The sequence below is a fragment of the Dermacentor andersoni genome, chromosome 6, assembly GCF_023375885.2.
Source record: "Dermacentor andersoni chromosome 6, qqDerAnde1_hic_scaffold, whole genome shotgun sequence".
Taxonomy (NCBI): domain Eukaryota; kingdom Metazoa; phylum Arthropoda; class Arachnida; order Ixodida; family Ixodidae; genus Dermacentor; species Dermacentor andersoni.
In genome coordinates, this window is record NC_092819.1 from 91,559,429 (window position 1) to 91,572,081 (window position 12,653).

Sequence of the window (12,653 nt, forward strand, 5' to 3'; positions counted from 1 at the left end):
TTATCGAATAGAATACAATGTTCTACAGAGTCGTATGCTTTTGCTACATCTAGCGTCACCAAAGCTGCGTACTTTCGTTTGCGGCGAGCCAGTTTAACGCGGCTCTCTAAGTCTACATGGGCGCACCATATGGAGTGGCCGGGACGAAATCCGATTTGGCAAGGACTGAGAAGGGTGTCATTCTCCATAAAATTTGTTATACGGCCGTGAAGAACTCTTTCTATTAATTTGACGACATTGGAAGTAAGAGAAATTGGTCGTATGTTGTCTAAGTCAAGTCCAGCTGATTTTTTCTTTAATAGTGGAATAACTTTAGCTACTCTCCACTCTCTTGGAACCCATGCATTCTTGAGAGAGAAATTTATTATGTTTAGGAGGTCCTGAGGTGCATTATCAAATAAGACTTTTAGCATTCCTGTTGTAATTCCATCTGGACCGGGGGATGACGCTGGCAGCGAACTAATAATGTGTTCTATCTCTGTCGCTGTTATTATCTCAAAGTCGTCTGCCAAGGGAGGTTTCTTTAGGTTTAAGGGCAATTTATGTTTGAAACGTTGCGCAAGTCCTTGAGCAATTTGTTCAAGTGATGTTCTTGTTGGCCGTAAAATTCGGCTTTTCTTCCTCTCTCTCACTATTACCGCGTTATAGCGTTTATCGAAATTCCCGTGTATCAACTCACACAGACACACTTTCATTTTTTTTTTATTCGCAGACACTTCACAGTCAGCTTAAACAAAATTAGGAAAGGAAAAAGAAAAACTGAGTTTTCCGCACGGTTGGCACTGCCACACGAGAAACGTGTTACATAAGCATAATCAGATAAACACGTGAATACAAGAACAAGCTCGAGTGCCGTACAAAAGCGAAGGCGACTAGAACCAACGAGGTGAACATCAACGTAATATGCTAGACGTCTCACCTGGTTTGAAATGCTCCACTTGGAGCTTCCAAACGCTGCCGCTGCTTTTCGTCGCCGACGTCGCCGCGTTGTTTGTATTCATGGCAGTGCGTCCTCGGATGCGTCGATGTTGCGAGTAGATTGTTCTCGAATGTAGATTGTTCTCGAATACTCTAGTTGCGAGCGGCCCGATGTGAGAAGGTAAGGAGAGGGCGTTGACAGATTGTTCTCGAATACTCTAGTTGCGAGCGGCCCGATGTGAGAAGGTAAGGAGAAGGCGTTGACAGATTGTTCTGGAATACTCTAGTTGCGAACGGCCCGATGTGAGAAGGCAAGGAGAGCGCGCTGACGGATGGAGAAGGTCGAGCGCCGGTGGAGGAGGAACTGACTGGAACGGCGGAGCACCTAGTGCGTACACCTACTGTCGCGGCTCTTCTCTGCTTTTTCTGGTGCTTATTATTTCTTTTTTTTTTCACGCGGTTGGGCGGAAGGGGCGCTTCTTTCCTTGGGTGTAACTAGATCGTACTAGAATACGGTTCAGTGGAACGAGCGGCGGCGGCCATAGAGTTTCCAACAAAAAAATTTTGCCGACGACGAAAAATATTGTGGCGGCGCTGCGATCGAAGTGGATCGGGCCGCATCAAGGTCGCGCCGTTGGAAACTGCTGGCGATACTTCTCGGAAGGGTCATTCATATTACTTCGCGCGCTGTTATATGCGTTCAGACAACTCAAACGGTGTTCATAATTGCATATGAGATGTATTCACGCCTCAGGAATAGATGCCTTTCCTTCCCTCCTTTATTTCATTTTTCTTTAATGCCGCTCGGCGATTGCGTGTGCGTTGCGACCGCAGCGTCGGCTTTCATTCTGCTATGTTATTGTACGGTTTCCTTTGGAGAACAACAATTTTTCTTGTTCTTCAAGCAACGTGTATCTCTCGTGTATTTTTGCGCATATATTAGTTGTCCATGAGTAGGTCTTGCGAAACGCAGACGGTAGAACATGTGTAAACTTCCTGCTTGCCGCCTCAAACATAAAACATATCTACCCCATCCGGCGCCTTGTACTCAGATTTACGAGAAGTATTCGTATAGAAAAAAAAAAAAAAAAAAAACTGCAGTGAAATATTCCAACCATGTTTCCGTCTTGCTCGCGTAACAGAATATGGAGTAATTGGTACGGGTTTTTTATTGCGGTAGGACCTCGGGTGCCGAAAACAGTTTTATGTAGCCATTATTTTTGTGCTAATATTTGGCCCGTAAGCCGTGTGAATTTTTTTGTCCAGTCCATGCTTAACAATAACAACAACAAAAAAAAAAAAGAAAAAAAAAACGGGTTGAAACAAGGTCACTGAATTCGATGGGAACGAAATGGAAAAAACACTCGTGCATATCTATTTAGGAGCAGGTTAAAGAACCCCAGGTGGTGAGAACTTAAGAGGGTGCCTCAAAATCATATCCGCAGACGTAAAACGCCAGAATGTGCTAAAAAAAAAGAAAACAAAAAGAGAAGGTAGCTGCGTCCTTCAGCGTTTCTCTAAATGTGTAAACGAACGAAATTCTTCTCAAGTATGATTTCTGAAAAAAATATGTTGCGCTTATCTTGTATTTCATACATAAATGCAATACCGTTTCCATATCTACGTCCGCTCAATTAAACCACTTCTGTATCATAAACGGCTGCTTTCAGTTGTCCGGTGCACTATCATACGGGTAATAACGAAGCAAAAAAAGAAGGGACGGCATGCACGTAGAGATATTTGTAGATCTGCTGTGTTCGTTGAAGAAGATAAGTGTGGTACCACATTGTGCGCCCAGTTTAATGGATTGCAGATATGCATGGTGAGACCGTCAAAGAAAGGAAAAAAAAATGTTTTCCTTGCCTGAGCCAAGCTAGCAGATTTAATAAAGGTTGCCCCAGAATGGTGCGTTTGTATTGAATGACAGCTAGGAACTTGTTCAGCAGAACCGATTAGCACGAGTGCGTAAATCCTCTCAGGAACTGATGCGCCTCTCCGCAACAGACACGACTCTCCAGCAGCAAAATGATTCGGAATTAGAGTCTCGCTTGGATCGGTCCCTCACCTTTGAGACTTCAAAAGTGCTGTTATGCGTTACATTCGAACGGGAACGGCTACTCTACAATTTTTAATAGTGAATTCTGAAGTCGAATACGATCTGAATAGCAAATGCCATTCGATCAGACTACATGTTTCCACTTCATTTCGCCTGCTGGCACGGTGAAGGAGATCGCCAGGCAAGCCACTGATATATTGGTAAAGACTTCCCGGTCTCTCCGATTAAGTCTGGGTACATAGGCAATGTCACTATAATATTGTTTTTTTTTATCATTGGCCCTGATCAATATTCCACCAACAAGAAGGGCACGTAAATTGACACGCTATCAATAAAATTTTCTTACATACCTTCGTGTTGCAGATATGCGACTGTTGTGGCAAAAATTGTGTGTTACTTTTGGAAAACAATGTCAAAAATGGTAGTTCACCTGGCTAAAACTACAATTGGTGCCAGCCGGCAAGAGTCGCGGGCGTGCCAAAGTAAGTAAAACCATAAAATATTTTACTGCACGGACTTTCTGCGAGAAAAACTTGGCGTCCGCCAGCGTCCGCGCAACGAACTGAACGAACGCGCGTTCGCTAGCAGACGACGCATTTGACGACAGCAAAATTGAAGACGTCCTGCTGTAAAACCCATGCCTCGGATATGTATACGTAGCAAAAAGGTGTCAATATAAATTTGCAGTTGAAATAAAGCACCATTATAAGAGTGTACTTGCGCAATCTGTATGAGCGGCCGCAGCGAAATTACGTTGAATGTGCCGCGAAGCGCGTTTCCGCCGCAAACCAGTTCGCTCGCACAATTTTTCCACACGCGGCACCTCAGCAGAAAAGCGCCGGGTGGTCTACTGAAGTTTTTCATGGACACCATTTTGGATGGATGGATAGATGTTATGAGCGTCCCCTCTGGAACGGGGCGGTGGGCTTGCGTCACCAAGCTCTTGCTATTATACTGTCTAATGTGCTACCTAGGTTAAACAAGAAAAAAGAAAAAAAAACACTGTGAACTACCACACCCAAATTTTCTGATCCCCTATTGCGAAATGTGCTTCTGTACGTCTCCGTTTTTTGTCGTTTCCCTGCTCTTCTTCCGCGTACGCAGTGGCGCCATCTATGGGCAGTCGGCATGCTCGCTTGGGCAAGCGATCCGTCCTGTATATCAGGCTGGCGCCACCGTCGGCGTGACGTGCTAGGAGGAATCACGTGGACATAGCGGCCGCGTCGGCTGCTTCGGGCGCGCCGAAGCGAGCTGAAAACGAGTTTAAATTCCCTCGTACGCTGCGGTCCTCATTTAGTGGCGAAATTTTCCCGCTTCGAGTGTCTCCTTTACAACGCTTCAAAGCACTACAATAGGTAGTGGCTGCCTTTGAAGGCGCGCAACATGGTCGGCTACTGCTCGGTGCCGCAGGGCCGGACGCACGTAACGGAGGCCGGTGTCAGCCTTATTCACACGTAGCCGCAGGACAAGAAGCTGCGTGAAGCTTGGCTCGCGAAACATAAAACCGGCAAACAGTCATCGGCTACAACTCGGGTATGCAGCAAGCACAGACGCGAGGAAGATTTCTGCTACGGCGCTCGGTCCGCGATGTTCTGAAAACGCGCACTGAGACGCTCGCCCGAGTCCGCTGCCTGACTAATGTCATGACGGTTTGGTCTATGATACTGGCAAGTTCAGTGGAGTGGAAAGGCAGCGGTTAGAAGCACATTTAAAAAAAAGCATGGCATATGGTCATGTTTGTGTTATGAATTAATGCACTGGATTACAAAAAAGGAGCAGCGGGAAATTGCACGCTGAGAACACCGATAAACATACAGTGCGACGCAACTCGAGGAATAATATTGAAAGGTCAAAGAATTTAGAAGAAAAAAAGATTGAATCGTCGCGACGGCACATTACAGTCCCCGTAGGCGTCGAAGTCTCTACAATGAAATTATTTTTGAACAGCTCTGATAGCGCCCACGCAACAATGGTTGCTTGTATACTGTCAAATGCTCATATTCTGCGGCCTAAAGCTCATGGCACGGTGAGAAAACGCGCGCGCGGAGAAATCGAAACAGTGCACGGACGAGCATGCAGACGCGCAGTCGGTCGCTGCGAATCTGCGCGATCGCTGCATTTACGCTCCATTTAGTTATACAAACACTGTAAGGTCGCTCTGATTGTTCGTGTTCTTAAGTGTCACGAATCGGCCACGAGCTGTGTGTATAGAGAGAGGGTGCACTTCCCCACCCCCATGTCAGCGGGGCAACCGTTTCTGTGTTATGTGGGGTCACGGACCGCGCGGTGTTGGGTGACGCGTCGCGGCAGGCGCCAGGAGGGCGAGTGCCGATTCCGGGAAGTCGGTATTGTGCGCACGGTGTTGGCAGTCCGCTGACGGTCACACGAGTCCGCACAGACCAGCCTTGAAAGGGACCGCTGTACACGGTATTGTGGGTCTGGCGCCCGAGTACCTGACTAATTGGAGGCTCCGCCGAGGTTAAGAAGGGCTTAGCAACCCTGACACCGTGCCGCATATACGGAGCAGGGATCTATTCTTCTACGCGTCCAGAACGCAATCGCCAGCCTTGTTGTTGGGTGCGACTGCCTGTGTGGTGTCGAAGGCCAGCTTACAGTGCACGCTGTAGGGATGCGGTGCACACGTGAAGAGTGCATTCGGACGGCGGCGTCTTGTAAACACGCGCTCGGAGAACTTTGTCTTGTAGACAGTAAGTTTGAAGGACAAGGAGGGCCATCCGTCTCCCACACGGCCAAACTTTAAGTACAGCGGCACTACGTGGTGTCGATGCCCCTGCTTCCGAGACATTTGCGGCCTAGACGCCGTTGGGATTTGAGGCGGTCTAGCGATAACTTGTTCGGGCCTGACGTGTTTTGCTGAGCCCGTCACTAACTACGTAGAAATGAGAGGGCAACGGAGTTTTAGGGAAGAAGGAAAAGAGCTTTGTTTTCCAATATGTTTATTTTTAAGAGTAAGCCCATCCCTGTGGGTTGTGGCTTAACAAACGGTTGACTCTGATTGGCAACTGAACCTGTGGGACGGGCCAACGGCTCTACCACCTTTTTTCTTTGTGTATTTGGGCTATAAAAATCGGGACGACATGCTGTCCCTCAGACTTGGCTGAAATCAGGATTGCTGATAGATCAGTGAGCCTCCGTACCATGTACGTTAAAACGAGTCTGGGCTCTAACAGTCATTGAGACAGTCGAAGAGTGAGACTTTGTTTCTCAATTGTTCAAGTTTGTAATGTATTTGTTTTACCTGCCTTGTATATAGAAAAGTTTAACTATAAAGATTTCTTGTACATCTGATCTCCATCGCTGCCTGTCTGCATTTGATCAACAACTGCCGATCATCGTCCGAGAAGCTTCAAGTTCCAACGGAGAAGCGAGGACAACAGAGAACGAACGAAACTTTACTAACACTATAAGAACATATTTCACATGCTCTCGGCGTTTACCTACCTTCCACGCAAGAAGCCGGTTCGGGAGACTCCATCGCGGCAACCGCGCGCAGTGGCGTTCACTGTACGTATTCGGTAAAGAGATAGCGTCTGTAAACGATTGTGTGCTTTCAGTTTGCCCAAGATTATTATTTAGACACTAAGAAACTTCTCTCGTTTCGAAAGTACTTACAAAAATGTCCGGGAGAGCTCGCGCGTGGTGTTTTCAGTGACCGCTGACAGCAAAACCTATGAGGAGCGCGCCACGTGATCCCTCATACTACGCCAGCGAGGCGCTTCCGATAGATGGCGACTCCGTAACTCCTCGCCGCCAATAATACACTCGGCGCTGGTTTTGGTTGTTTGTTTTCGCGCTCGCGAGGTCTGTTTAGTGTGGCGTGTTGTCTTCCACGTGGAAAACGCTGCTGTGAGACGTACTGAAGAGCTTTGAGTAGGTACGGCTAGACTTTCTGCTGCCGTTGAGGCGGACGGAGCACGCAATGCGATGTGTACGCGCGTGTTTGAGCCTAGAATCACGTTTCAGCCGCCGGCCAAAATAGACCGAAAATTGGGCGCTTTGTCGACGACGTCGTTCACCAGTACTAGGATGAAGAGGTAACAACGGCACCTTTTCGGAAGTTCGCATTTTAGCAGCTTTACTTTTGTTGTTGAAATGCAGTTCCGAAGGCACTTCAGGCTGTCTCGATGTGTTGCCACTGAACTGATCGCGGGCTTCGCTGCCTCTCCGATGTGCCCGACGCAAGATCACGGCGGACAAGAGAAGCAGACTTACATGCGGTGTGACTTCCATTAGAGCGCAGGAGGCTACAAAGAAACACGAAACCTTAAAACACAGCGTGCGCGCGACTTCAAGCCGAAAAGGCCGAAAACGAAAAAAAAAAGAAGAAATTATTCGTATCCCGCGCGCTGTGGGAATCGATGTAAGCGAAGCTTTCCGTGTTGGATGCTTTGATTGACGATAATTAGCGGTGATGTTGACGGCTAAAGCTTAATCAACGACAACGTTTAGGCTAAAACGAGAGTGGCGAGTTGACGTTAAACGTTACCCTGCGCGCACCACTGCTGTTTGTCTGCGTAGTACACAGAACACAAAGGGAGAGGTGTTTGCTTGAGACGTTGTTGTGCGCGATATTTTATGACTTCTGAGAGGGTTCGGCGTTGTCATTTCCTCACATGGCACATCGCATCGTGGCAGAAGTATTAAACTTGGATTATGAGGCTGTAAGTGCCAAAAGCACAATCGGATTATGAGGCACGCCGTATATATATATATATATATATATATATATAGTTTCGGACTCCTGATTAATTTTGACACCATGGTGTTCATTAACGTGTCTCGAAACCTAAGTACACGTGCGTTTTCTATTTCGCCTCCGTCGAAATGCGGCTGCCGCGCTAGGGTTCAAATCCACGGCACATAGAAATGCCATAAACTCAAAGCTAACGCGGCGGGTGTTAGAAGTGTTGATTTGATGTTCGACCGCTTCCGTAGTGTCGCCTGGGCCCTGCGGTACACTTCAATTAATGCGGCACTGCTTCTGCGCGCCCTGCGTAGTTTGTCCGCTTGACATATTTGCATGTTTTTTTTTTCAGAAATAGCAGCAACGTACTGTATCGTATCTTGAACTTAAGCTTATCCTGTTTCCCCGCAACCGCTGTCGTATAGTAGTGGGGTTTCCTTGCCTTCTCACGTCACCTCCCCGTCTCTTATATTGGGACTGCCTCTTCTCCTTCTCCTCCTCATCTCTACAGTTCTATCTGCGTCCCCTCTGGCCTCGCACGTTAGTAGAAAGGGAAGCACTGCAGTTTCTGCAATGCTTCCGAGGGAAGTCACGGATAACTACAGCTGTCAAGCGGCTATGTGGCGACGGCCAGGGAGCTCCAGAGGGCACTGTGCACATTCAACGTGGTCGCGCAACTCACCGCCCCGTTCCAAAAGGGACGCTCATAACATCCATCCATCCAACCATCCATCCATGGTGGGGTGAAAACGAGTTTCTCCCGTCGCCTTTGCACTCTTACTCGCGCTGTCATCTGTATACACGTTCTGAACCACCCCCCGACGCAGTGTACGCGACAGCAGCCCCCAGCAGCAGCAGCAGTGGGGAAGTCGAAGGAAGAGGCAAAGAAAGCTTCGCTTAAAAAAAAAAAAAACAACGCGAGGAATGCTGGGCGCTTTCGGAAGCGTATGTGCACTAGCGCCCCCTGCCAGTTGCTCTGGCGGGGCGCCTGTCTTTCAATCACACATTTCCTTCTGTTGCCTTCCGCCGTAGCAGAGTGCTCCAGCGCAAAGTTTGTCGGTCACTCCGAATCTCGAATTCACTATGAACTACACATGCCCACTTCTGACATAGTGCCCCAAGACATCGCTATTTTGCCCGTGAACATTGGCATTTCAATTTCCTAGAAAGGTTAGGGAAATATACGAGGCAAGAAGGAAAAGTTTCGAAGTAGTTCTGATATTTAGATAAAATGTCACAGGCAGTTTCACTATTCTTTTGTGTTTACATATCTATTATACTTCAGTTGGCCTAATAATAATTATGTGAGAGTCAAGTTTTTATATTTCGTACATCCTGTCTACGATGGCTGTCCTGTAAGTTAGCCAGAATGAGGTGCTGCGTGACGTTGGGTGGAGGATCATTCATAAAAAAAAAAATATGTGTGTGCAAAAATGCGTAAGAGGAGTAGCCGGCGCCACACATATGCACCAACCTCTCCTTAAATAAATTGAATATAATAAAAGTACAAGTATATAACCTCTCCTTAAATAAATTGAATATAAAGAAAAGTACAAGTATACAATGACATAGTTTCCATCAAAAGTTAGCGTGGCCGAGGTTCTTCGAATAGATTTAATTTAAACACAGGTAGGCTCACAGCTAGTAAAGCTATGCAAAACGGCTGTTTATTCTAAACCAGCACATGCTGAAAATCCGAATACACCGCTGCGCGTCTATAGGAAGCGGAAATATCAATGTTTTGTTAGATTCCGTGGTCCGTAGGCTTTCGACGCTGACTATACGTTCACAAGGCGGTAGACTGCTATTTGGTTGATATGTGATGACAAGCGACGGGCCCTTGATGGTGAAATATTCGACCGTAGAATGGTAGAACTTATGCAAGGTGAAGTAATCTCACGACGCATATCAAGCAAGAGAATCTCAACACGCTTTTTTTGGTAACACGCACGACAAATGAGCAGCGTAAATGAACATTACCGTGAAATTGTGGACAGACTGGAGTTTACTGCATAGGGTCCACAGGATGACCATGTTTAAGAATTAGGGAATTTTTCACAATTTCGCCTGTGGCAGATAGCATAATTCTTGTCATTGTGCTGCACTATTCGATGTAGTGCATATTCACGTGGAGTGAAGCAGACGGACTTCACTAGGCAAAATGAGAAGAGTGATAGTCTCTGCGTTATTGTGCGCCCGATTCGCAGCCGCGTCTGCTGCAGTTTTACCAGGAATATTGCAGTGCCCGGGTATCCACTGAAAGGAAACTACGTGATTCATTGCGCTTGCTTTTGTATGTTCTCTGAGCATCTAATACAATAGCAAAGTGTTCGAAATTTTTTTCTTATTGCTTTGTAGTAATGCGAGAGCGAGTTGCGAATCGCTAAAAATGACCATTTTTTTTTTGCGAATTCTTTTCTGATGTTATGAAACGCGAAGCACACAGGATTGCATATAGTTGTGCCACGGTGGAAGATGTCTCTGTGAACAATATAAATGATTGCTCTAGCGCCAAATGTGGAATGACGAATGCGGACGTCAAGGAATTTTTATGACACGAACCGTCTATATAAACGTGGATGTACTATGAGAAAATTTGGAAGAGTGCCAGTTGCTCTGCGGCTACCATGAACATGTCTCTCTTAGATATAATCCCGTCTACCGATAATTCTATTTTAGGACTTGTTAACATCGAAGGAGCGTAACTAACATCCACTTTACATAATACAAATCTTGGTAATAATGGTTTACCCGCCGTGGTTGCTCAGTGGTTATTGTTTTGGGCTGCTGAGCACGAGGTCGCGGGATCGAATCCTGGCCACGGCGGCCGCATTTCGATGGGGGCGAAATGCGATAACACCCGTGTGCTTAGATTTAGGTGCACTTTAAAGAACCCCAGGTGGTCGAAATTTCAGGAGTCCTCCACTACGGCGTGCCTCATATTCAGAAAGTGGTTTTGGCCCTTAATACCCCGTAATTAATAAATAATAGTGGTTTATGTTCTTGAAGAACATCATGAATTTTGCTTTTGTTTCGTTCGCTAAGCGCGAGGTTTAATGGATGCTTCTGGTGTTGGGTTAAGATGCGATAAATATGTCGGCATGTTTCAACCGTTCGTATGACCGGAAATGGTGGGTGACGAGCTTCAGCAATTACTAGAAAACTCGAGGTATATAGCCTGCGGAACCCCAAGACACACTCGCAGCCCCCTTGCCAGTAAACGTTGAAGACGTTCCTCAGAAGTTTGCGATAAACCATGGAGAATAGGTGCCGAATAAGCAATTTTTTGTTTTATGAGTGCGTTATAAACTGTGGGTATCGCACGCGCATCCCGATATCTCCGGAGCGGCCACGCGGTTATCACGCGATAATCACGTGCTCGCTCGCGGAGGGTAGCGGGGAGAGGGCACCTTCGCCGCTCCCGCTGCTCTTCGCGCCTGGCAGCGACGCCGCAGCCCAAGGCACCCCGTTCCTTCCTTTCCCTTTCTTGGAACCGCGGGGACTCCCTCTCCGCCGCTCGGGGAGAAGCGCTATTCCCCCGATGCACCATTGTCTTTCGGCTGAGGAGCGTGCGGCAGGCCGCATCTCAATTCAGCCGCTGAGACCGCCGCACGCCGTCCCCCTGTTGCGTTCGGCCTTTGTGAGCGACTGACCGCCCCAGGGCCCGAGCGCGGATCCACTCTGGGTGAGCTGAACTCTTATCAGCCTCTTTTGTGGTTCCCACATTGTGCGGTTATTTTGCCCCAGACGCGCGGAATGCTCCGCCGCTGTGGTTTTGTGTTGTATTTGTATGTATTGTTGCTGTTGTTGCCAGTTGGTATATTTGTACTCTAAGGTGAATAAACACCTTAGGTCGAGACTCACCCTGTCCCCCCCTGGCCTGAACCCGCCGTGGTCGCAACTCATTGCGAACCGCGGGTTAGGGGTCACAGCTCTGACTGCTAGGGCTGCTGCGAAAGTGCTAGCGAGCGACTGCCGCTCCGCTGGCGCTGTGCGATCCAGAGAAGGGTCAGGTGCGCACGCGCGAACTTAAGTAATACCCCTATAAAACTTGTAATAGTAAAGAGACTGTTGCCCCCCCCCCCCCCCCCCCACACACACACACTTTGTGCCAGCGAGTCGCCGAAGTACGTTTATTACAGCATTGGTCTGCTTTTCAATTTATGCAGCCACGACGTTGCCAGCACATACCGTACCCATTCAAAGCTGGTAGTCAGAGCTCTTGTTCAAAAAAAGAAAAAAAAAATTTACTGCCTTATATATTGACCTATTTATTTATATTTATTGACCTGTTCGTGATAGCAGGTATTAGCAACTTGTGATATGGTCAATTATAACGCAATACAACTGTGAATATATGGGCTTTAGAGCACACACACACACATGCACGCACATACAAATGGCCTAAGCTAGAACTGCTCATAAGAACAGATGTCAGCCAATCAGGATGTCGGACATTTTAACAAAGGCAGCGGGCCAATGGCAAACAACCTTTACGATCGAAAAGCTTGCGGAATTCTGCCTCCGATCTATATTATCCATATTTGTTGAAGACAGAAAACAAAGGCGCAAGGCGGCCAACACGATGCTGTGTACATTCAACGAAGCTTGGTGTCGCCGCTCTGCTACGTTCTTCTATTCAGTGTGATTAAGCGAGGTGTCTGTTATGCCTCTCAAGGACGCTTGGTCGATGAGAAGCAACAGACTCTTGTTCGCGTACCGCCAACGGTAACACTTGTTCCACAATGACAGTATTTGCCAGTTGTGACCTTTGCGAGGAGGACCTATTGGACGGACCCGTCAAGTACGCTCGGCGAATGGGGCGATTCGCACGTGCTGCTACACCGGCTTTGACAGTGTGTGCGCGTGCAAAACATTGGTGCGCTTTGCTACGGACCAGCGCTTGATTTTATCGTAATGATACTTCACGCGCGGGGATCCCCGCTGCTACGTTTGTTCAGTAGAAAATGGTGG

General features: G+C 47.5%; 2 protein-coding genes across 5 annotated transcripts in view; one reads left to right on the forward strand and one right to left on the reverse strand.

Moving 5' to 3' along the window:
* Positions 1–1,130, reverse strand: part of LOC126522579 (uncharacterized) — a 31,833-nt gene extending 30,703 nt beyond the window's left edge. For both annotated transcript variants that reach the window (XM_050171349.3, XM_072288821.1), the window contains exon 1: positions 920–1,130. In XM_050171349.3, coding sequence (XP_050027306.2) covers positions 920–1,001 — 82 coding nt within the window. In that variant the 5' untranslated portion in view covers positions 1,002–1,130. The remainder of the gene's footprint in view (positions 1–919) is intronic.
* A 104-nt stretch (positions 1,131–1,234) lies between these two features.
* LOC129382470 (glutamate receptor ionotropic, kainate 5-like) overlaps positions 1,235–12,653 on the forward strand; it is a 46,302-nt gene continuing 34,883 nt past the window's right edge. Inside the window, exon 1 of one of the 3 annotated variants that reach the window (XM_072288820.1) lies at positions 1,235–1,306. The gene's annotated coding sequence lies outside the window, so the exon portion shown is untranslated. Of the gene's footprint in view, positions 1,307–3,359; positions 3,457–11,263; positions 11,365–12,653 lie in introns of those variants that run through there. The other 2 variants (XM_072288819.1, XM_072288818.1) reach the window with 2 other exon arrangements.